This window comes from Cervus canadensis, chromosome 15 (genome assembly GCF_019320065.1).
Source record: "Cervus canadensis isolate Bull #8, Minnesota chromosome 15, ASM1932006v1, whole genome shotgun sequence".
NCBI lineage: Eukaryota > Metazoa > Chordata > Mammalia > Artiodactyla > Cervidae > Cervus > Cervus canadensis.
Window position 1 is genome coordinate 74,358,928 of NC_057400.1, and position 21,224 is coordinate 74,380,151.

Sequence of the window (21,224 nt, forward strand, 5' to 3'; positions counted from 1 at the left end):
AGTGGGAGGGAGCTTTTTTGCTATATGTTTTTTGGTGTCCAAGAGCAGACAGTTACATGGAAGAGTCTATAATGAGGTATTGATAACTGACTAACTTACCTGCATTTAGGGTTTTAACCAAGAAGATTTGGAAGAAGAAAAAAGTGAAACACAGGTAAAAGAAGCAGAAGATTCAGATTCTGATGATAACATAAAGAGAGGAAAACAGTAAGTTTATTTGTTTTTTAAAGGACTTTGTTAAAGAGAAGTTTTAAAATGAGATGAAGACTAACAAACTTTGTTTTTCTTATTTTGGTTCCTGATTAAGTGTAGGAAAGAATCTTCCATTTTTGTTCTCCCGTCTACTTCTCTATATACAGTTGCTATCTGAAAATTATTTGCACTTGTTATTTTTCTTTCATTTGCCCTGTGCTCAGCTATTTTTGTGGAGCTATTTGGTTGTCAGGCTTTTTAAATTCATGTCTCAACTTACTTTTCAGTCTGAAAAGTAGCCCAGTAAAAAGTTCGTTGAGAAAGAGAAAGCTGATTCGGGAGTCCCGGGGTAGGGGGTTGGGGTGGGGGGGGCACAGTTTTAGATACAGAATACTGCTTGATTGTATTTCACATACTTTTGTTGAGATGATTGGAATCTGTGCAGAAAAATCTGGTGTCTTGAAAGGTGCCAAACATAGAAAGACTTGTTAGTTACTGTTAGGGTTATAAAGATGATACTGTAATATCAGTATCACGATATTAAATGATAGTTTTCTTCTTAATTCCTAGTGACATGTAAGAATTAAGCTGAGAGAGTTTCCAATACCTTTAGAAATTAAATTATATAAACCGTATCATTTTACTTCAGTTACTCAATCGTGTCTGACTCTTTGCGACTCCATGAACCACAGCACGCCAGGCCTCCCTGTTCATCACCAACTCCCGGAGTCCACACAAACCCATGTCCATTGAGTCAGTGATGCCGTCCAACCATCTCATCCTCTGTCATCCTCTTTTCCTCCTGCCCTCAATCTTTCCCAGCATCAGGGCAGAGAGCATGTTAGCTCCCTTGTTAAGTGTAAAGATTCAGTTGAATGCTGGGAAGACTTTTTGAGGCTCTTAGCAGATTTGTATATTTCCATCTTTATCCACCTGACCTGCCTCTTGAGAAACCTGTATGCAGGTCAGGAAGCAGCAGTTAGAACTGGACACGGAATAACAGACTGGTTCCACACAGGAAAAGGAGTACGTCAAGGCTGTATATTGTCACTCTGCTTATTTAACTTATATGCAGAGTACATCATGAGAAATGCTGGGCTGGAGGAAGCACAAGATTCCCGGGAGAAATATCAATAACCTCAGATATGCAAATGACACCACCCAGAAAGTGAAGAAGAACTAAAGAGCCTCTTGATGAAAGTGAAAGAGGAGAGTGAAAAAGTTGGCTTAAAGCTCAACATTCAGAAAACTAAGATCATGGCATCTAGTCCCATCACTTCATGGCAAATAGATGAGACAGTGGAAACAGTGGCAGACTTTATTTTTTGGGCTCCAAAATCACTGCAGATGGTGATTGCAGCCATGAAATTAAGAGACGCTTACCCCTTGGAAGGAAAGTTATGACCAACCTAGACAGCATATTAAAAAGCAGAGACATTACTTTGCCAACAAAGGTCTGTCTAGTCAAGGCTATGGTTTTTCCAGTGGTCATGTATGGATGTGAGAGTTGAACTATAAAGAAAGCTGAGCGCCGAAGAATTGATGCTTTTGAACTGTGGTGTTGGAGAAGACTCTTGAGAGTCTCTTGGACTGCAGGGAGATCAACCAGTCCATCCTAAAGGAGATCAGTCCTGGGTATTCATTGGAAGGACTGATGCTGAAGCTAAAGCTCCAATACTTTGGCCACCTGTTGAGAAGAGCTGACTCATTGGAAAAGACCCTGATGCTGGGAGATTAAGGGTAGGAGGAGAAGGGGACGACAGAGGATGAGATGGTTGGATGGCATCACCGACTCAATGGACATGGGTTTGGGTGGACTCCGGGAGTTGGTGATAGACGGGGAAGCCTGGAGTGCTGCAGTTCATGGGGTCGCAAAGAGTCGGACATGACTGAGTAACTGAACTGAACTGATCTTTATCTCAATCATATTATGTTTTGAGAGAAGTACACATTATGTACTTGTTGTTACTAAGAAACAGCAGTTTTTTTCCCTAGTTATTCCCATATAAGACAGAAGTATTTAGATGATTGAACACCACTCTTTCCCTTCCTCCAAAAGGCAGTGCAGTTAAAACTAAACCATGGAGTGACAGGTAAAACTTGAAATTTGAAATGTGTTTTATGTGTAACAGTTGGGATAGTAGAAAAATTGAGCATAAAATTTATGAGCACTTGTTCTGTTAAAAACAATTTTAAAAGTACTTGTACTTTAAAAAAAAGTAGCACTTCATTGAGTTAGAGTTTTAAAAATTGGTGGTTCTTAACTCATAAAAGAAGATGTGTATTTAAAAGCAAATTTATATTTTACTTGATTTTGTGTTACTGCTTAGCATGGACTTTCTGTCAGACTTTGAGATGATGTTACAGCGGAAAAAGAGCATGAGTGGCAAGCGCAGACGTAACCGTGATGGTGGTACTTTTATTAGTGATGCTGACGATGTTGTGAGTGCCATGATTGTCAAGATGAATGAAGCTGCTGAGGTGAGTCACTTCCAGCTTCATCCTTCTTTCTCTCACATAATTGGTTATATAGCCTGTTTTGTTTTTTGGCCACACTTTGTGGCTTGCAGGATCTGAGTTCCCCAACCAGGGATTGAACTTATGTCCTTGGCAGTGAAAGCACCAAGTCCAAGCCACTTGACCACCAAGGAATTCCTGCTTTAAAAAAAAAAAAAAAAAAGCTTAATTCTTGCTTAATTTACATTTACATTAGATATATAAGTATCTACTTAATTTTTTTAAGATAAGCATTTAATGTTTTAAATGTTAAGCATGGAAAATTTTAGTAGTATGTTTTAGGGGAAAAAAATGAAGACTTGAGTATTTAGTAAAATGGGCCTTTTTGGCTGAATTGGTTTGCCTTTTTCATAATATTTTGCTATTTTATTTATTTATTTGGCCACACAATATGTAATTCCTCAACCAGGATTCAAACCTGCACCCTCTGCATTGGAAGTATGGCATGTTAACATCTGGACTGCTAGGGAAGTCCCTGGTTTGCTGTTTTTATTGGAGGAATGATTTTGCTCTCAGGTTTGGCTAGTTTACCACAAAGTGATGCTTCTTCACATACAAAAAAATTATAAACTTATGCCTAGTAGGTTTTAACTCGTGTCATGCTTTTGTCTCTGATTAAGAGATTACATTTAATTCATTGCATCTTAAAATTGTGCTCAAACTGTAAAAATTGGCCAAATACAGTGATGAAAAACAAATCCTGCTCTTTTAGAGGCACTTGCTGAGGTGTTTTGCTATGTGTGTAGGATTTGTTCCAGAATAATTCAAGGGTGAAGGGGAAAGCAGCTAGAGAGATGAGTAAGCAAGGTTGGTCATGTGTGTTTAATTGTTGAAATGTGTGTGTCAGGAGTGTATAATTTTGTTTTCTGTGTTTGTAGAATTTAAATTTTCTACAGTTAAAAAAGCAGAGGAAATTCCTTGGTGGTCCAGTGGTTAGGATACCAAGATTTTGTTGCCAAGGGCCTGGGTTTCAGTCCCTGTTCATGAAGCTTTAGATTCCCATAAGCCTTGCAATGCGGCCAAAAAAAAAGTAGGGAAAAAAACCCCAAATATCAAAGACTAAAAGTTTTTAATAACATATTCTTTTCTTACAAACCGCATAGCCAGAATATTATTTTTGATGATAAACTAAATTTTTCCATGTATGATTTGTACATTGAATGAACTCTGAAAATCTGACAGTTGTGCCAGTATTTTAAATTAAAATTGTTACTCTCGATTTGTAGTTGTTAAAACTACTTATTCTAACAATTTTGTGGGTTTTGGCTCTACAAAATACCTCTACTATATTTCTTGTAGGAAAACCTCTAGTGTCTCAGAGAAATTGCTACTTTGTTATATCTAAAGCTTAGAATTATAGTGTTAATAATTTGCTATTAGCAATTGTTCTCTGACAAATATGGTATATTAACACATATATATGGAATCTAAAAAGATGGTACCGATGAATCTATCTGCAGGGCAGCAGCTGAGACAGAGAAGAGGCTTATGGGCATGGAGGGAAGGAGAGGGTGGGACAAATTGAGAGAGTAGTATTAAAACATACACATTACCATATGCAAAATCAGATAGCCAGTGGAAATTTGCTGTATTACTCAGGGAGCTCAAATCCAGTGTTCTGTGACAACCTAGAGAGACAGGATAGGGTGGGAAGAGGGCGGGGACATATGTATATCTATGGCTGATTGATGTTCATATATAGCAGAAACCAACACAATGTTGTAAAGTAGTTTTCCTCCAATTAAAAATAATTTTTTTTTAAAAGTGAAAAAGAAAAAGCCATTGCTTTCTTTTTACTTTTTTTTAGAAAAATCTTTTTCTTCCTATAGGAAGACAGACAGTTGAATAATCAAAAAAAACCAGCACTGAAAAAATTAACATTATTACCTACTGTGGTCATGCACCTTAAGAAGTAAGTATTCTCTTTTCTTAAAAAAAAGCTTTCCTTTTAATGGAATGATATCCAAGCTATGTATTGGTGTTCTAGAGACATTAAAGAATGATTGTCTTCTATCAATTTACAGAAAAATAGTAATGAATAGAATCTCCTAAATTATTACTTTCTCACAGATATTTCTTAAACTTTTATGCCTGATAGAAACAGAACAAATAGCAAGCTGATGTTAATGAAAGAAAACTTGAAAACTACTGATTTTTTCTTTATACACTACAAATTGGGTCTGTTTTTCCAGAATGATTGAGAGCAGAGCAAATCCTGGAAGACTACTCGAAGGATGTATTGAACAAGACTCCTTCGACCTGTTATATCATGAATTTTATCTTTGTATTAGTACACCAATTAGCCAGACACATGGTCTAGGACTTTCTACTAGAAAATTGGCACCTCTATGCCAACAGAGAAAATTATCTGTGCCAGACTTCATATATATGATATCATGTTCCCTGTTAACATAATTGATCTGGTACATAAAATGGAATTTGAATAGTAATCAGTATTTCATAGTGATTTTTTTTCTGCTGGGAGAGTGGTGGTATTCCTGCCTGCAAATTCTGGGTTCTCTATTACTTGAAACAGTTTAAGGATCACTATTCTCATAGGTTCAACATAATAAGTGTGATAATTGAAGCTCATTATTCTTATTGTCTGCACCATTCATATCAGCATTAGCCTACTCTCATGTAATTTGGTGTGTTTTTGGGGGGGTTGGGGGTGACGGGTTATCTTTAACAAATCATCTTTCCTTGCGTATCATGTCTGTTTCTTGAAAATAGGAACTAAATTTCATAGAGCTGTTGAAATCTATGAACAGGTGCCCAGTAAATAAATGCGTAATTTTTTTTTTAAGCAGTTTTTTGAAACATCACTAAATATATAAGAAAATCAAAGGAAGCTACAGTAGAACCAGCATTCATAGACTTGACCTTCTTTTCTTTTATTGTTATTATTTTAGGCAGGACCTTAAAGAAACATTTATTGACAGTGGCGTGATGTCCGCCATCAAAGAATGGCTCTCCCCTCTACCAGATAGGAGTTTGCCAGCACTGAAGATTCGAGAAGAGCTGCTGAGGATTCTGCAAGAGGTGATAGGCAGATAATCTGACTTGTTTGCTCTTCATTGATTATTTTACATGGCTTGTATTATCATAACCTCTGCATTTTACTGTGTATTTGTGTATCTTGTCTGCCATAGCCTATCAGAAGAGTTGTATTAGGTATGTTTATTAGGAGCATACCAAGTAAAATGAACTTAAAAGGAAGGCCTTTTAAAACTTCTTGTGACTATGGTATTGAAGAAAAAAGATCTTGGAGTAGCTCTGGTTTATCTGAGAAGAGTAGTATGGTAGTGGGTGTGTTTTAGGGAGGCACTTGAAGTAGAAGGGGCACCGACTTCAGCCTCAGATGTGCCTTTAAATCTTGATCTGAGCCACCTTTATGTGGCTGTGACACCTTGAGCAAGCTGCTTAACTTCTGAAGGAATTCCCGAGGAACCTGCTATGTGCTAGGTGTCTTTTAAACGTATGGGTTCATTTATTCCTCACAGCAAACCTGCAGGATAGATGTATTATCTCCATTTTACAGATGAGGAAATTAAGACTCAGAGAAATTCAATGACTTGTCTAAGGTCACAAAACTAGCAAGTGGCTGTGGGTTCAGACGTAGGTCTGTTTAGTTCAGAGACCTGAGAGGACCCTCGATTTGTTAAACTGCCAACCAACCTCTGAGGATGCTTTGTTTACACTTTCTCACACTGTTAAGTTTTAATTCAGCTCAGTGGTAGTACTGAACTCTGAACTCCTTATGGGAACACAGAATGTCTTTGTGTTCAATGACTATAGATACTGAAAATAGAACTTTTTTGTCGTTTGTTCTCCTGTGAATGAACCAGGTGTTGCAGGCCCACTAGAGTAGATTGACAGGACTCCCAGCTTCTTAATGATTAATATGTGTGTATGTGTTTATGTTCCCCAGCTACCTAGTGTGAGCCAGGAGACCCTGAAGCATAGTGGGATTGGACGAGCAGTGATGTATCTCTATAAACACCCCAAGGAATCAAGGTCCAACAAGGACATGGCAGGGAAATTAATCAGTATGTACATTTTACTTTTTGTTTCTTGTGTTTATGTTTATAGAGAGACATGTATATATATAAACTAACTATATTTTTACCAGTATTCTTTTAAAATGAGTCTGAAATGAAGTAGAAAAATTTTTGATAACTTCCTATAGATACCAAGCCTTTTATCCTTAGACTTAAAATGCTTCTCAGTATATTTAAGTATGCTATCCCAGTATATAACAAAAAAAAAAATAATGCATTTGCTAATTATGGATCAAGAGCATGTAGAGAGAGGGAGATTGGAATATAGGCCCTAGAGTCAGTCATACCTGGGTTTCCGTTTACCACCTGCCTTACTGCATATCCTTGGGCTAGTGATTTAAGCTGTAAATCAGGTTTCCTCCTCTGTAAAACAGAGAACTGTGTATTTAATTTAGTTTGTCTTAAAGATTAAACAAGATGTATATAAGGTATGGTGCCTAGAATACAGTAAATCCTCAAGAAATGTTAGCTGCTGCTGCTGCTGTTGTCACTTTTATAACGATCTCCAAAGCCTTTTGTGAGTTATTGCTTAATGATACCAGAGAAGTCCTGAGAAGTCTTAACTGAAATTCATCTGATCAGTCGCTGTATTGAACACCGCGTGTGTCTTCATCCCCCTCCTTAATTCTTCCTGTGCTTTGTGTTGGGAAGATTTTTAAACTTTTAAGACTAGATTGAAATAGTAATTACTTTTATATCTGAATTGGAGAAGGAAATGGCAACCCACTCCAGTACTCTTGCCTGGAAAATTCCATGGATGGAGGAGCCTGGTGGGCTACAGTCCATGGGGTCACAAAGAATCGGACAGGACTGAGCAACTTCACTTTCACTTTTACTTTATATCTGAATACAGTAGTTACTTGCCTATTGCTATTTTAAGATTATCAAAAACTTTTAGAAGAAATTTAATTTTTTTAATAAACTAGAGGAGTATTAACATCTTGTTATTAACCTGCAGTTTACTGCCTATTAAATAATAAGCTTTTGATGCTTTGATGCAGTGGTTTTCAACCTTTTTGCACTAGGCAGAGGGAAGCAGGCTGTTCCTACTGATACCTATGATGTATTACAAGTGATTCTAAATCCAGAGATGGGGAAGGCATGTCAGTTTTTAAAGAGATATAGACCCCCTGAGACTCCTTGCTTCCTTCTTAGTTTGATGACACCTGTGTTCTGTCTGTAAAGGTCCTTTATTGTTTTGATAGTGTATACAGGGGAACCAGATCAGACAGCAGGAGGTGAGCAACTGGCGAGCAAACAAAACTTCATTTGTGTTGACAGCTGCTCCCTATCGCTTGCATTACCACCTGAGCTCTACCTCCTGTCAGATTAGCAGTGGCATAATAAATGCAATGCACTTTAAACCATCCCAAAGCCATCACACAGCCATCACACGCACATACATGTCCATGGAAGAATTGTCTTCCACAAAGCTGGTCCCTGGTGCCAAAAAGATTGGGGACCGCTAGCATATAGAGTCGGAGAAGGCAATGGCACCCCACTGCAGTACTCTTGCCTGGAAAATCCCATGGACGGAGGAACCTGGTAGGCTGCAGTCCATGGGGTCGCAAAGAGTCAGACACAACTGAGCAACTTCACTTCCACTTTTCACTTTCCTGCATTGGAGAAGGAAGTGGCAACCCACTCCATTGTTCTTGCCTGGAGAATCCCCAGGACGGCGCAGCCTGGTAGGCTGCCGTCTATGGGGTCATATAGAGTTAGACACAACTGAAGTGACTTAGCAGCAGCTGCAGCATATGGAGTGGATAGCCACTCCCTTCTCCAGGGGATCTTCCTGACCCAGGGATGGAACCCAGGTCTCCTGCATTGCAGGTAGATTCTTTACTCTCCGAGCCACCACGGAGGTCCATATAATGCAGCAGTAAAAGAACAAAAACGTCAAAGGGCAACTCTAGCCTTTTGCTGGCTAAACAGTGTGCATGTAGGACATCTTTGTGTGTGCACTTTCGTTAACAGCTTTCTTAGGCTTGAATATAGGTTCGACTTCTGCACTATCAAAAGGTAATTTTTAAAGGTTTAAACCACTTTGACAACTAAGTAATAAAGGAGCTTGTTTTTGGTTAGAATAAGAACATAGAGAATTTCAAGATTTTCTGTTTTCAGTATTTGTAAACAATGTGATCAACAAGGCTTAATATCCAGAATATACAAACACTTCATACTACTCAGTATTTAAAAAAAAATCAGAAAATGGGCAGAAGACTTAAATAGGCATTTATCCTATAAATGGTCCTGAAATAATGGTGTCTTTAAGGAGAGAATATTCTGAATGCCTAGACTATGACATTACCATAGGGTGTGATTATTTCAAGAATGCCACTCTGTTGACTAAATAATTAATTTCCCTTTGTTGTAGATGAATGGTCTCGGCCTATATTTGGTCTTACCTCAAACTACAAAGGAATGACAAGAGAAGAAAGGGAGCAGAGAGACCTAGAACAGATGCCCCAAAGGCGAAGAATGAACAGGTATGAGGGAACAGGTATGAGTAAGTGAAGTAAATACTATTGCTCTGATAACTCAGGGTTTTTGTTGTTGTTTTTTCTTTTTGTAAATAAAGATGATTAAGAAACCCATAAGATGATAAGAGTTTGTCTTTCCGCTTGCTATCTCTTGTCGTTCATAATACCATTTAAGTTTAAATGTGGGTAGTGTCTAGTGAAGCTTGTCACCTGCTCCCCCCAAGACTTTTCTGGTTGCATCTGACGTCTGCCACCGTTTTGGAGGTTGCTTCTGTTGTTGCAACCACTTACAGGAACAACTTTCTTAGTCCCATTTCCAGATTCTTAGGGGGGAAAGATATTACTGGTTAAATTTGTATCCATAAACTGGATACAGTTGCATCTAGCAAGATCATTACAGGTGAGTGAAACCTGATGTGCAAATGATAACTGAAATAAATAGTACTAAGATTAGGAATTATTTTCTCTGATCCAATATAAAGGACCTAATTGTGATCTGAGTTTGATATTTCACTTTGCTCTTTTTCCCTTAATTGTAAAGTTCTAACATTCCTAATATCTCATCAATTGCTTTTTTCCCAGCACTGGTGGTCAGACACCCCGAAGAGATTTGGAAAAGGTGCTGACAGGAGAGGAAAAGTAAGATTTTTTTGTACTGATTTACTTCTTAGACGATATTGTGAATGTTCTTGCTGCCTTAAGAAAAATAGCAAATGAAATGATGGTTCAGAGGGGTGGGGGGGATGATTTCTAGTGTAGCATTTATTGGATATCCACACTGTATTGGTGCTCTGGAGACTACAAGAAGATTGAAAAATAGTTTGACTAAAGATTTTGTTGCCACTTGCTATATAATAAACTGTGTTAGGCTCCAGAAATACAGAATCATATTAAAAGTAGTCCATTCTCTCAAAGTCTTTAGAGGAATCAGAGGCAAAGGGGAGAGCTTAAGCAAAAATATAGGGTAAGCACTCAAGGCCTATTTTAGGGATGGTTAGTAGCCGAAATCAGATTGATTCTATTCTTTGCAGCCAAAGATGGAGAAACTCTATACAGCCAGCAAAAACAAGACGGGAGCTGACTGTGGCTCAGATCATGAACTCCTTGTTGCCAAATTCAGACTTAAATTGAAGAAAGTAGGGAAAAGCACTATATCATTCAGGTGTGACCTGAATCAAATCCCTTACGATTATACAGTGGAAGTGACAAATAGATTCAAGGGATTAGATATCATAGACAGAGTGCCGGTAGAACTATGGATGGAGGTTCATGACATTGTACAGGAGGCAGTGATCAAGACCATCCCAAGAAAAAGAAATGCCAAAAGGGAAAATGGTTGTCTGAGGAGGCCTTACAAATAGCTGATCAAAGAAGAGAAGCTAAAGGCAAAGGAAAAAAGGAAAGATATGCCCATTTGAATGCAGAGTTCCAAAGAATAGCAAGGAGAGAGAAAAAAGCTTTCCTCAGTGATCAGTGCAGAGAAATAGAGGAAAATAACAGTCTTTCCAGACTAGAGAAAATTAGAGATATCAAGGGAACATTTCATACAAATATGGGCACAGTAAAGGACAGAAATGCTATGGACTTAACAGAAGCAGAAGATATTAAGAAGAGGTGGCAAGAATACACAGAAGTATACAAAAAAGATCTTCATGACCCAGATAACCATGATGGTGTAATCACTCACCTAGAGCCAGACATCCTGAAATGCAAAGTCAAGTGGGCCTTAGGAAGCATCACTAGGAACAAAACTAGTGGAGGTGATGGAATTCCAGTTGAGCTATTTCAAATCCTAAAAGATGGTGCTATGAAAGTGCTATACTCAATATGCCAGCAAATTTGGAAAACTCAGCAGTGGCCACAGGACTGGAAAAGGTCAGTTTTCATTCCAATCCTGAAGAAAGACAGTGCTAAAGAGTGTTCAGACTACTGCACAATTGCACTCATCTCATGTACTAGCAAAGTAATGCTCAAAATTCTCCAAGCCAGGCTTCAACAGTACGTGAACTTCCAGATATTCAAGCTGGATTTAGAAAAGGCAGAGGAACCAGAGATCAAATTGCCAACATCCTCTGGATAATCGAAAAAGCAAGAGAGTGCCAGAAAAACATCTACTTCTGCTTCATTGACTATGCCAAAGCGTTTGACTGTGTGGATCACTCCAAACTGTGGAAGATTCTTCAAGAGATGGGAATACCAGACCACCTGACCTGCCTTCTGGGAAACCTGTATGCAGGTCAGGAAACAACCGTTAGAACTGGACATGGAACAACAGACTGGTTCCAAATAGGGAAAGGAGTATGTCAAGGCTGTATATTGTCACCCTACTCATTTAACTTATATGCAGAGTACATCATGAGAAACCCTGGGCTGGATGAAGCACAAGCTGGAATCAAGATCACTGGGAGAAGTATCATTAACCTCAGCTATGCAGATGACACCACCCTTATGGCAGAAAGTGAAGAACTGAAGAGCCTCTTGATGAAAGGGAAAGAGGAGAGTGAAAAAGTTGGCCCAAAGCTCAACATTCAGAAAACTAAGATCATGGCATCTGGTCCCATCACTTCATGGCAAACAGATGGGGACACCATGGAAACAGGGAGAGACTTTATTTTCTTGGGCTCCAAAATCACTGCAGATGGTGACTGCAGCCATGAAATTAAAAGACACTTCCTCCTTGGAAGAAAAGCTATGACCAACCTAGACAGCATATTAAAAAGTAGAGACATTACTTTGCCAACAAAGGTCCATCTAGTCAAAGCCATGGTTTTTCCAGTAGTCATGAATGGATGTGAGAGTTGGACTATAAAGAAAGGTGAGTACCAAAGAATTGATGCTTTTGAACTGTGGTGCTGGAGAAGACTCTTGAGAGTCCTTTGGACTGCAGGGAGATCCAACCAGTCCATCCTAAAGGAAATCAGTTCTGAATATTCATTGGAAGGACTGATGTTGAAGCTGAAACTCCAATACTTTGGCCACCTGATGCGAAGGACTGACTCATTTGAAAAGACCTTGATGCTGGGAGAAATTGAGGGCGGGAGGAGAAGGGGACGACAGAGGATGAGATGGTTGGATGGCATCACCAACTTGATGGGCATGAGTTTGAGTAAGCTCCAGGAGTTGGTGATGGACAGGGAAGCCTGGTGTGCTGCAGTCCATGGGGTCACAAAGAGTCGGATATGACAGCAACTGAACTGAACTGAGTAGGCCGAAGTGATCAGGCAGTAACTGTGGTGCCTTAAGTGGTGGAAGATAAGGTTGGAAATGCAGATATTGACCAAACTCTGAAGTGCTTTAAATCAAGATGAGGGATGTTTACTTCTCTGGTTTCCTAGAAAGTTTTTTGAGTGTGGATGTGAAGTTAAATTTGATTTGGAATGCACTGCTGGTGGCATGCTGTGGGATGGGTTGCAGAGCAGAAGAGCTGAAAGTAGTGATACAGGTCAACTGAAACTGTAATGGAGAAGCAGAAAGTTGAGGAAAATTTGCAGGCACAAAACTGCCAGGAGTTGACTTGGTGGGTGATGAGCTGGCTAGAGTTGAAGATACCAACCAGAATTTTTAGCTTAAGTAACTGAGATGATGGTGTTACCCTTCACTAGAGTGGAGAGGAGTTGATGTGAAGTCATAGGTGAGTTTTTTCTTGAACATATTAAATAGAAGGTGAATGAGGTAGTCCTGTAAATATCCTGGGTCTAGAGCTGGAATTTGAGCTAGAGACATTGATATTTATCTCCCTAGAAAAGATTGCTGAATCATGAAATTAACAGAGTGAAAAATAAACTGAACAGGGAATTCCCTGGTGGTCCAGTAGTTGGGACTCGGTGCTTTCACTGCAGTGGCCTGGGTTCAGTTCCTGGTTGGGGAACTAAGATCTTGCAAGCTGCACAGTACAACAAAACAAAACAAAAAACCCACTAAATGCAGTAAAAAACAAACTGAATGCTTTGAAAAGGGGTGTAGCCACCGAAGGCCAGTGAGGAGCTGTGATCCTACACATTGGAAGAGAACCTAGAGAAGGACACGGCTGCCCCGGAGGGCGCTGTGGTGGAGAGTAGACCTCAGAGGGGCTGTGCAGTGAGTGCTGGCAGTTACGCAGCACCCACGTCACAAAAGGAAAACAGGAAATGAGTTGGAGGGAGCACGTGTCATTTACTTGTGGATAGGTTTGCCGATAGTGGCTTTAGGGGGGAAATAAGAGTTGTGGGAAATTTTCTAGTCAGTTGATCTATTCACATATATGAAAGTTATAGAAGCTTGATATTTAAGAATAGAGCAAACCATACAAGGGAATAGAAACTGTTTAGAATCTTTTAGCCTTCTCTTCCACCCCCCACCCCAACATACACACATATCCAATCTCCATTTACCAGTGGAGATAGTTATCTAAAAGTTGAGTGATTCGAATTCCCAGACACTGAATAAGCTTTACTTTTGAAGGATGGCAGTCTTACTTTAGTCTAGCATGGTAGTTCTCAAATTTGTATGTGAAAGTTACTGTATGTGACACCATTAAATGCTGACAAGGATGCAGAAAAACTAGATCACTCATCCACTGCTGCAGGTAAAATGGTACAGCCACTCTGGAAAATAGTGTGGTGGTTTCTTATGAAGAAACACATACACAGAGATTAGTGAGTGCAAGTAAAACTGGGGAAAGTGTAAATAAAAGTTGATGGGTGACAGCAACATCAATATCCTGCTTGTGATAGTGTGCTGTAGTGATTTACATGTTGTTTTTTGAGAGAGGCACTGGATCTCTGTATTAATTCTTAAAACTGCATGTGAATCTGTATCTCAAGTTTTTTGTTTTTTTTTTTTAACAAAACAGGAAACAGACCAAAAGATTACTATATGAGTTGTATATACACAACCATGTAAACCGCTTTATGGGCATACTCAGTCTGGGAGGTCATTTTGACTGCCTGACTTTTCATCTCACAAGTGAATGCAAGTGACTGTATTAGACCAGAGAAATTGAGATTCAGAGTCCTCATGGAGGAGCCAGCCTTAGAAAGGAGAGAGGCACGATTATATCTGAAGCTGAGAAGAGAGGATAAGGAATCCTGCAGAGGAAGTTTTGGGGAAAGTTGAGCAATTGATAGAGCAGTATGACTGATGATGAAGCCATCTAAGACAGCAAGACGTGGATGGGGTGACTTCGGTGAGGGCAGAGGAGGTTTGACACAGATGTGCAGATGAGTGGCATGGGCCCAGCTAAGGCTGGCTGTGTAAGCAGTGTGCTCTTCCCATTCTTAGGGCTCTCAGACCTGGAGATCCTGGATTCTGCGCCCGGGCAAGGGTCCCCATGCCCTCGAACAAGGACTATGTTGTCAGGCCCAAGTGGAATGTGGAAATGGAATCATCCAGGGTAAGTAATCAGCCCAGGGACAGCAAGGTGGATCTAAAATGCAGATTACTGTCTTTTACTTCATGTTTGAGAACCCTTAAGCAGCTCTTAAAGTTTATCTAATTTGAAGAGAGCTATTTTCTGTTTTATCTAGCCAGATAAAGACCATTATTACTGGTGAGCATTACTTCAGACTATAAGAAACATTATCAGTTGGGAAGTTTCTTCATATTAACTCCTTTTATTTCAACTGAACCTTGAAGGCTAGAGTGTTTTGGTATAGTCTTTTTTTTTTAGAACCCTGAGAAACAGGACTCACCTGCTTTTGCAGCCTACCCCTCCCTTCCTGTGTAGCTGTTTTTAAGTCAGTCTGTTATGAAGTGTTTAGGGTAGACACTGTCACCATCGCTGTAAATACTACTCGGTGATCCTCATTGCTGCTCAGTAATCTTTCTTTGTTCTCCATTCAAACTACTCTTTCTAGCCTGGTATTCTTAAAAAGGGCCTAAGCCGATTGGAAAAGCATAAGAGGAGATTTGCAGAACAGAAACGACTCAGCAAAGTGCACCGTGCTGTCAAGTTCAGCATTGAAGGCAACAGGATGCCCCTGTAGGCCGGGCCCTGCCAGAGCGTTACCTGGGAGGTATCCCCAAGGAAGCATGCTCTGCATGGGCTTGAGCAGCTAGAGTGGAAACAAGTGTGTGCGTGCTTTCCTAACCAGAAAAGGCCAGGACCTCTTTAGTTCTGAAATAATGACTGTGCCAGGCACCCAGTGACATTCTAGTCGTCCTGAATATTTAGAAATTGATTTGAGGTTCCCTTCCTTTATCAGTCGGAGAAGACAATGGCACCCCACTCCAGTACTCTTGCCTGGCAAATCCCATGGATGGAGGAGCCTTGTAGGCTGCAGTCCATGGGGTCGCTGAGTTGGACACGACTGAGCGACTTCACTTCACTTTCCTTTATCAATACCCCAGTACATAATTACCTCACTGATAGATATTTTGGTCTTTCTGCCTGGTACCCTTTTTATTAAAAAGGTTTTTGTCAGGGCCCAGAATCAGAGTGGCTGGTCTGCCTTACAGGCATATAAGCTGGTTAGTAACATCCAGGTGGAAGGGCGGTGGCTTCCTGTTGTCAGTGGCTCAGTAACCTGCCTTTGAGGTCTCATTGCATAAATCCTGACACTGAATACTGAGGAGATAAATTTAACTGATATACAGTTGGTCCATGGTTGGAAATGAAGACGACCTTGGGACATTCACAAAGCCAGACCCGCTGACCTGCTGTGCTCCCGGGTTACCAGCAGCACTCTGCTGCAGTGAACAGTTGACAGTCTGCCCTCTGTGACCCCTGCTTGGGCAGCTGTTTCCACAGACACTCACTTTCCTGCAGGTTCACTTTGCTACTATCAAGACCAAGCACACAGTCTTATTTACTGAGAATAAATAAAGGGCAGAAGAGCACTGGTTCTGTGCTTAGAATTCCTTCATCTCTGCTTCCTTCCCTATTTTCTCCCTACTACCCGTCCTTTTGGTCACACCTTGTGGCTTCTGGGGTCTCAGTTCTCTGACCAGGAATTGAACCCGGGCAGTGAAAACCTGTGGAGAAGGCAATGGCAACCCACTCCAGTACTCTTGCCTGGAAAATCGCATGGGCAGAGGAGCCTGGTGGGCTGCAGTCCATGGGGTCACGAAGAGTCAGACACGACTGAGCAACTTTACTTTCACTTTTCACTTTAATGCACTGGAGAAGGAAATGGCAGCCCACTCCAGTATTCTTGCCTGGAGAATCCGAGGGACAGCGGAGCCTAGTGGGCTGCTGTCTAAGGGGTCGCACAGAGTCAGACACGACTGAAGCGACTTAGCAGCAGCAGTGAAAACCTGAAGTCCTAACCATAAGACCACCAGGGACGTCCCCTCCTTCCCTTTTCTCTTCTGTCTATTTCTGTTTCCCTTGATATCCCTCCTTCCCCTCCCCACCACCCGTGTTTTTCTTTACCTTTACTATTCTCACTGTCTGTTCCTTTCTTTTATTCTTCTCTTTCATACTATATTTTCTTCCCCAGCACACTTATTTTAGAAAATCAGGATCTACAATAGGGCAGAGAAAAATGTAATAAAAAATCACAGTGGCCAGTCTTTTTTGGAAGGGCATGTGCCTGTCTGCTGGTGTTGATAGTTTGGATCCCACCCTCCCTGTAGGTGTTGAGGAGGTGGGAAGAGGTGGCCCGGCCTCCTGCTAGACTGAGACATGACCAGCATGAAGAGAGGGAAGTTCAGAGTTCTCCTTTGTCCAACATTCCCAAGATCAAAATGGACTGTTATTTATCTTGGCCTGTCTGGCTTATACAGCTCTGTCCAAAAAATAATAATAAGGCATGTTTTGGGAGCTGGTCTCGTAGCTCAGTTGTTAAAGGATCTGCCTGGAATGCAAGTGACCCGGGTTCGATTCCTAGGTTGGGAAGATCCCCTGGAGAAGGAAATGGCAACCCACTCCAGTATTCTTGCCTGGAGAATCCCATGGACAGAGGAGCCTGGCAGGCTACTGTCCCTGGGGTTGCAAGAGTCGGACACAACTTAGCGACTAAACTACAAACCATCACATCCCATGTTACATTTCAGTAAATTGTCCTGACACTGTTTCTCTATTAAGATTCTTTACATATTCCCTTAAGGCTTTCACATTGTACAGACACTAATGAGTATTACTGGAAAACATGCTTCCTAAGAGAAAACTGGCGTGAATTAATGGCTTTCACATGAAATTCTTTTTGTTTTAAGTGTAATTTTATTTTTGAAATTACATGAGTAAATATACTGTAGAATAAACCCCCTTCCCCAGAGTTCTATTCTTCCTCCATGTAAAGCACCACTGTTAATAATTTTGATGTATTAAATGTATTTTCAGTAATGTTTTAAACTTAGTTTTTCCTGCTTATAATTGTAGAAAATTTTGAGATTATAAAAAGGAAAATCACTCACCACTCAAAAGCAATTTGACAAAAATTTTGCCTTGTTTTCTATTGATATTTTAATATAATTAAAATTATATTTATATAATTTTGATCACTTCCTCACATTAAACCACCTTATATATTTATCATTTGTAATGGCTGCATAAATCTATCATGTAAAAGTATATTAATAATTTGTTCATTCTTCTATGGTTTCTGATTTTTCACTTCTAAATCAATAACCTGCACTACATTGTATGTTTATATGCTAATTTATTCCATGGAATGCTTTTAAAATAACATTTAAATGACAAAGCAGTGCATGTTTTTATATAAATCTTTAAATACAAAAAGCACAAATAAACAGTGTCACTTGTAATCCCACCACACCTTATATTAACATTCTGGGTTATTTCTTTAATCCTTTATATATGTGTGCATAAACATATTATTACTGGTTTGGGGTTTCTTTTGTTGTGGTGGTAGTGTTTTAACTTTTAAACAAAATGGTGATCATTTTCTTTTATACCTTTTTAGGTTTGTGTTTTACTTAACATGGTAAAAATTCATTTGCGTAAACCTTCTTCAGTGACTAAATATTGTATTATAATATGATTGTACCATATTTTTTAAAGCAAACCCATCTTGCTAATCTTTTAGGCTACTTTTGATTTTTCACTGATAAAGTGGTGCAGCAATTCAGTTTTACTGTCCTAGGGTGTAGGGTTAAGAAATCAAGAGAGAAGTTATTGAATTTGACATGCTAGGTACTCAGTTTTGTGTGTTTTCAGACTTGGGGTAACCAGGCATTTGCCAGCTACAGGTCTTATTATCTATAACAAGGAGTAAATCAGCGCAGCCTGGGCATGTCCCAGTTGCTGAGGTTAGAGGGCTCAAATTCTTACGGAATGTGCTGGGAGTGGACAAGAAGTCCAGGCTGATGTGTAGAGCTGCTGGGGGTTGGGCAGTGGGCAGAGATCTGAGCAGGTAAGGCTCCCAGTGTGCACTGACTGCATATACTGAAAATCAGGGCACATTGTCTGAAAGGAAGTCAGATACTTGGGACTGTCCAGAAATCTGGGGTATTGCATAGGGTGATAGTTCTTTCTCGTCTGATAATGAATTTTTACACCCCCTCACAGGGCTAGTGCCAAATACTAAAATTGATGTTAATATAATATTTGTAATTGGGATGTACATAGAAAATCTAGGATGGATATCAATGTAGCTCTTATTCAAGAATGATATATTAGAGATCCTTGCTTATATCTGAGGTAGAAGCTGAATCTAAAGGTGAGATAAGCCTAGGAGGGGTTCCCCAACTCAGAAGAACTTCACCACACTAGTACCAGCCCTAAACTATTTCCTAGTCTCTACCTTATTTTAGCATTCTTTGGATTAAGCTTCACAGGCGATTCAGTAGTAAATTTCTGGGGGAAAGAACTAAAAGAACTCATCTCTTTTTAACTACTCAGCATTCATGAAGATTGGGATTGCTGGCATTACTGTAGCAAACAAGAAGAGTTTGCCCTGATCCAACATAAATGGCAGACCTTTTCAGCATTTCCTAAAGGTGTCAACTTCTTGGAGACCACACTTTTTCAAGACCTAACAATCTTTTCAAAATACAGAAGAAATTACCTAACAACAAATCTTTAACCATAAAAGGGCAAGTAGAAAGAGAATGCAAGAAGTAGTAAGCCCCTTGGATCAAGAGACGTAATTTACTTTTCTTTTTGTGTCAAACTGATTGCAAAGTAGTAGTAATAGTAGTAGTAGCTGATGTTTATTTTGAGCCCTGATTGTGTGCTTGTATTTGTTATTATTACCTGATTCACTTTTCCCAGCAGTCCTGGAAGTCGTTCAGACAAGGGGCATCATTTGCACAGGGTTATAGAACCCTTGACTATTTCTAATCTGAAACTAGAGCTCTAGCAAGCACTTAGCAGTTCTGATCTCATTCGTTACGCTTAGGGTTTTTTGTCGATGACTTTCCTTGCTTTAGAAGATCATAATTTTTTATGCCAGCACTGTTTGAACTTGTGTATGTCAAATGGTCACCTCCATATGTGGTCTTTGAAAGGGAAAAGCATACAATCAAAATGTAATCTGATGAATTAGTTTCATTCCTCCCCCGTTTCTTTCACCTAGCAAATTTCTGTGGACTTGAGGCAAAACTTAAAAATACGGCACAGATAACAACAAAATTATTCTTCTCTGAGAGAGCTTAATATGCATTTCTGACACTGCTGTGTATGCTTACTCTGTTGTTCCTGAGGTCACCAAAGCTTATTCTGGTTATTCCAGAGCTGGGAACTCTTCAGTCTGATGACTTTCAGATAAAAGAAGATTAAAGACAAAACTAAATGTATGTATGTATCAGTAATTTGCTGTTTAACTTTTACCCCACTCTTAGTTTCAGGGGACCTCCAAGAAGGGTATCAGTCGACTGGATAAACAGATGAGAAAGTTCACAGACATCAGGAAAAAAAGCAGATCTGCACACGCAGTAAAAATCAGCATCGAGGGCAATAAAATGCCCTTGTGACTGCCTGGGAGGTTCCCCATCGCTACTCTTAGGAAATGCGCAATGGACTCTTTGGAGAAAGATGATATTTTAAAAACTTTTTTAGTGTACCTGTAAATGATTCAGCTTGTATCAAATGTCATAGGATTCGCATTTCTCTCAGTTATATTTAAAACCATTTGTTGTGCACTTTGTACAGAAGAATAGCAGTCATACTTCTATAAACTTTACACAATAAAATTCCATTCTGGTTTTGGGGGGCTGTCTCTTCATGGTCTTCAAGGGTGCATTCTCTACCGGGGTGAAAATTGGTTCTTGGTGAGTGAAGAAAAATTGCAGCTGTTACAGAGGTTTGACCCTTCAAAGCTCAACCTTCCAACTCCAGTATGGTGTGGCCTCCGTCCTTGTTCCTCACCGTGCGCTTCTTAAGACCCTTGGGACTTCCTGGGTACTAGGAATGTCTTTGTGTCGCTAATGAGGCGAGTCATGGTAGACCCCTGGATAACTAGGATGGGGGCTGGTCACCAGGAAGGACCTACCACAGAGGGTTGGAAATTGGGGCAGGCCCCATGGTGGGTGGGTGGGGACCCTGGAGATTGACCTGACCTCGTTGTAATGCCCCATGTTGTAATCAGTCGTGCCCAAATAATGAAGCCTCAGTTAAAAACTCGAGACACTGAGGCTCAGTGGAGCTTCCTGACTAGTGAACACTGATGTGCTGCAGTGGCGATGTGCCTTGATTCCACAAAGAAAGGGTGCAGAAGCTCTGCGTTTCCTCCCAGACCTTACCGCATCTTCCATGTGTCTTCATTTGGTTGATCCTCATTTGAATCCTTTATATTAAAACTCATTATAAAGACGTCCCTGGTGGCTCAGACGGTGAAAGCGTCTACCTACAATGCAGGAGACCCGGGTTCGATCCCTGGGTTGGGAAGATCGCCTGGAGAAGGAAATGGCAACCCACTCTAGTACTCTTGCCTGGAAAATCCCATGGACGGAGGAGCCTGGTGGGCTACAGTCCATGGGGTCGCAAAGATTCGGACATGACTGAGCGACTTCACCTTCACTTTCACTTCCAATTATAAGGGCAGTGCTTTCCAGAGTTCTGGGAATCATTTTGGCAAATTCTTGAAAGTGC

The 21,224-nt window shown here is 40.2% G+C and overlaps 1 protein-coding gene across 5 annotated transcripts in view; it reads left to right on the forward strand.

The window, feature by feature from the left end:
- Positions 1 to 20,344, forward strand: part of IWS1 (interacts with SUPT6H, CTD assembly factor 1) — a 49,303-nt gene extending 28,959 nt beyond the window's left edge. For 3 of the 5 annotated variants that reach the window (XM_043487449.1, XM_043487446.1, XM_043487447.1), the window contains exons 6-14: positions 110 to 207; positions 2,523 to 2,673; positions 4,539 to 4,621; positions 5,622 to 5,751; positions 6,641 to 6,758; positions 9,148 to 9,259; positions 9,836 to 9,892; positions 14,513 to 14,624; positions 19,976 to 20,344. In XM_043487449.1, the coding sequence (XP_043343384.1) occupies positions 110 to 207; positions 2,523 to 2,673; positions 4,539 to 4,621; positions 5,622 to 5,751; positions 6,641 to 6,758; positions 9,148 to 9,259; positions 9,836 to 9,892; positions 14,513 to 14,624; positions 19,976 to 20,107 (993 nt within the window). In that variant the 3' untranslated portion in view covers positions 20,108 to 20,344. Of the gene's footprint in view, positions 1 to 109; positions 208 to 2,522; positions 2,674 to 4,538; positions 4,622 to 5,621; positions 5,752 to 6,640; positions 6,759 to 9,147; positions 9,274 to 9,835; positions 9,893 to 14,512; positions 14,625 to 15,087; positions 15,247 to 19,975 lie in introns of those variants that run through there. The other 2 variants (XM_043487448.1, XR_006273094.1) reach the window with 2 other exon arrangements.
- The last annotated feature ends 880 nt before the right edge of the window (positions 20,345 to 21,224 follow it).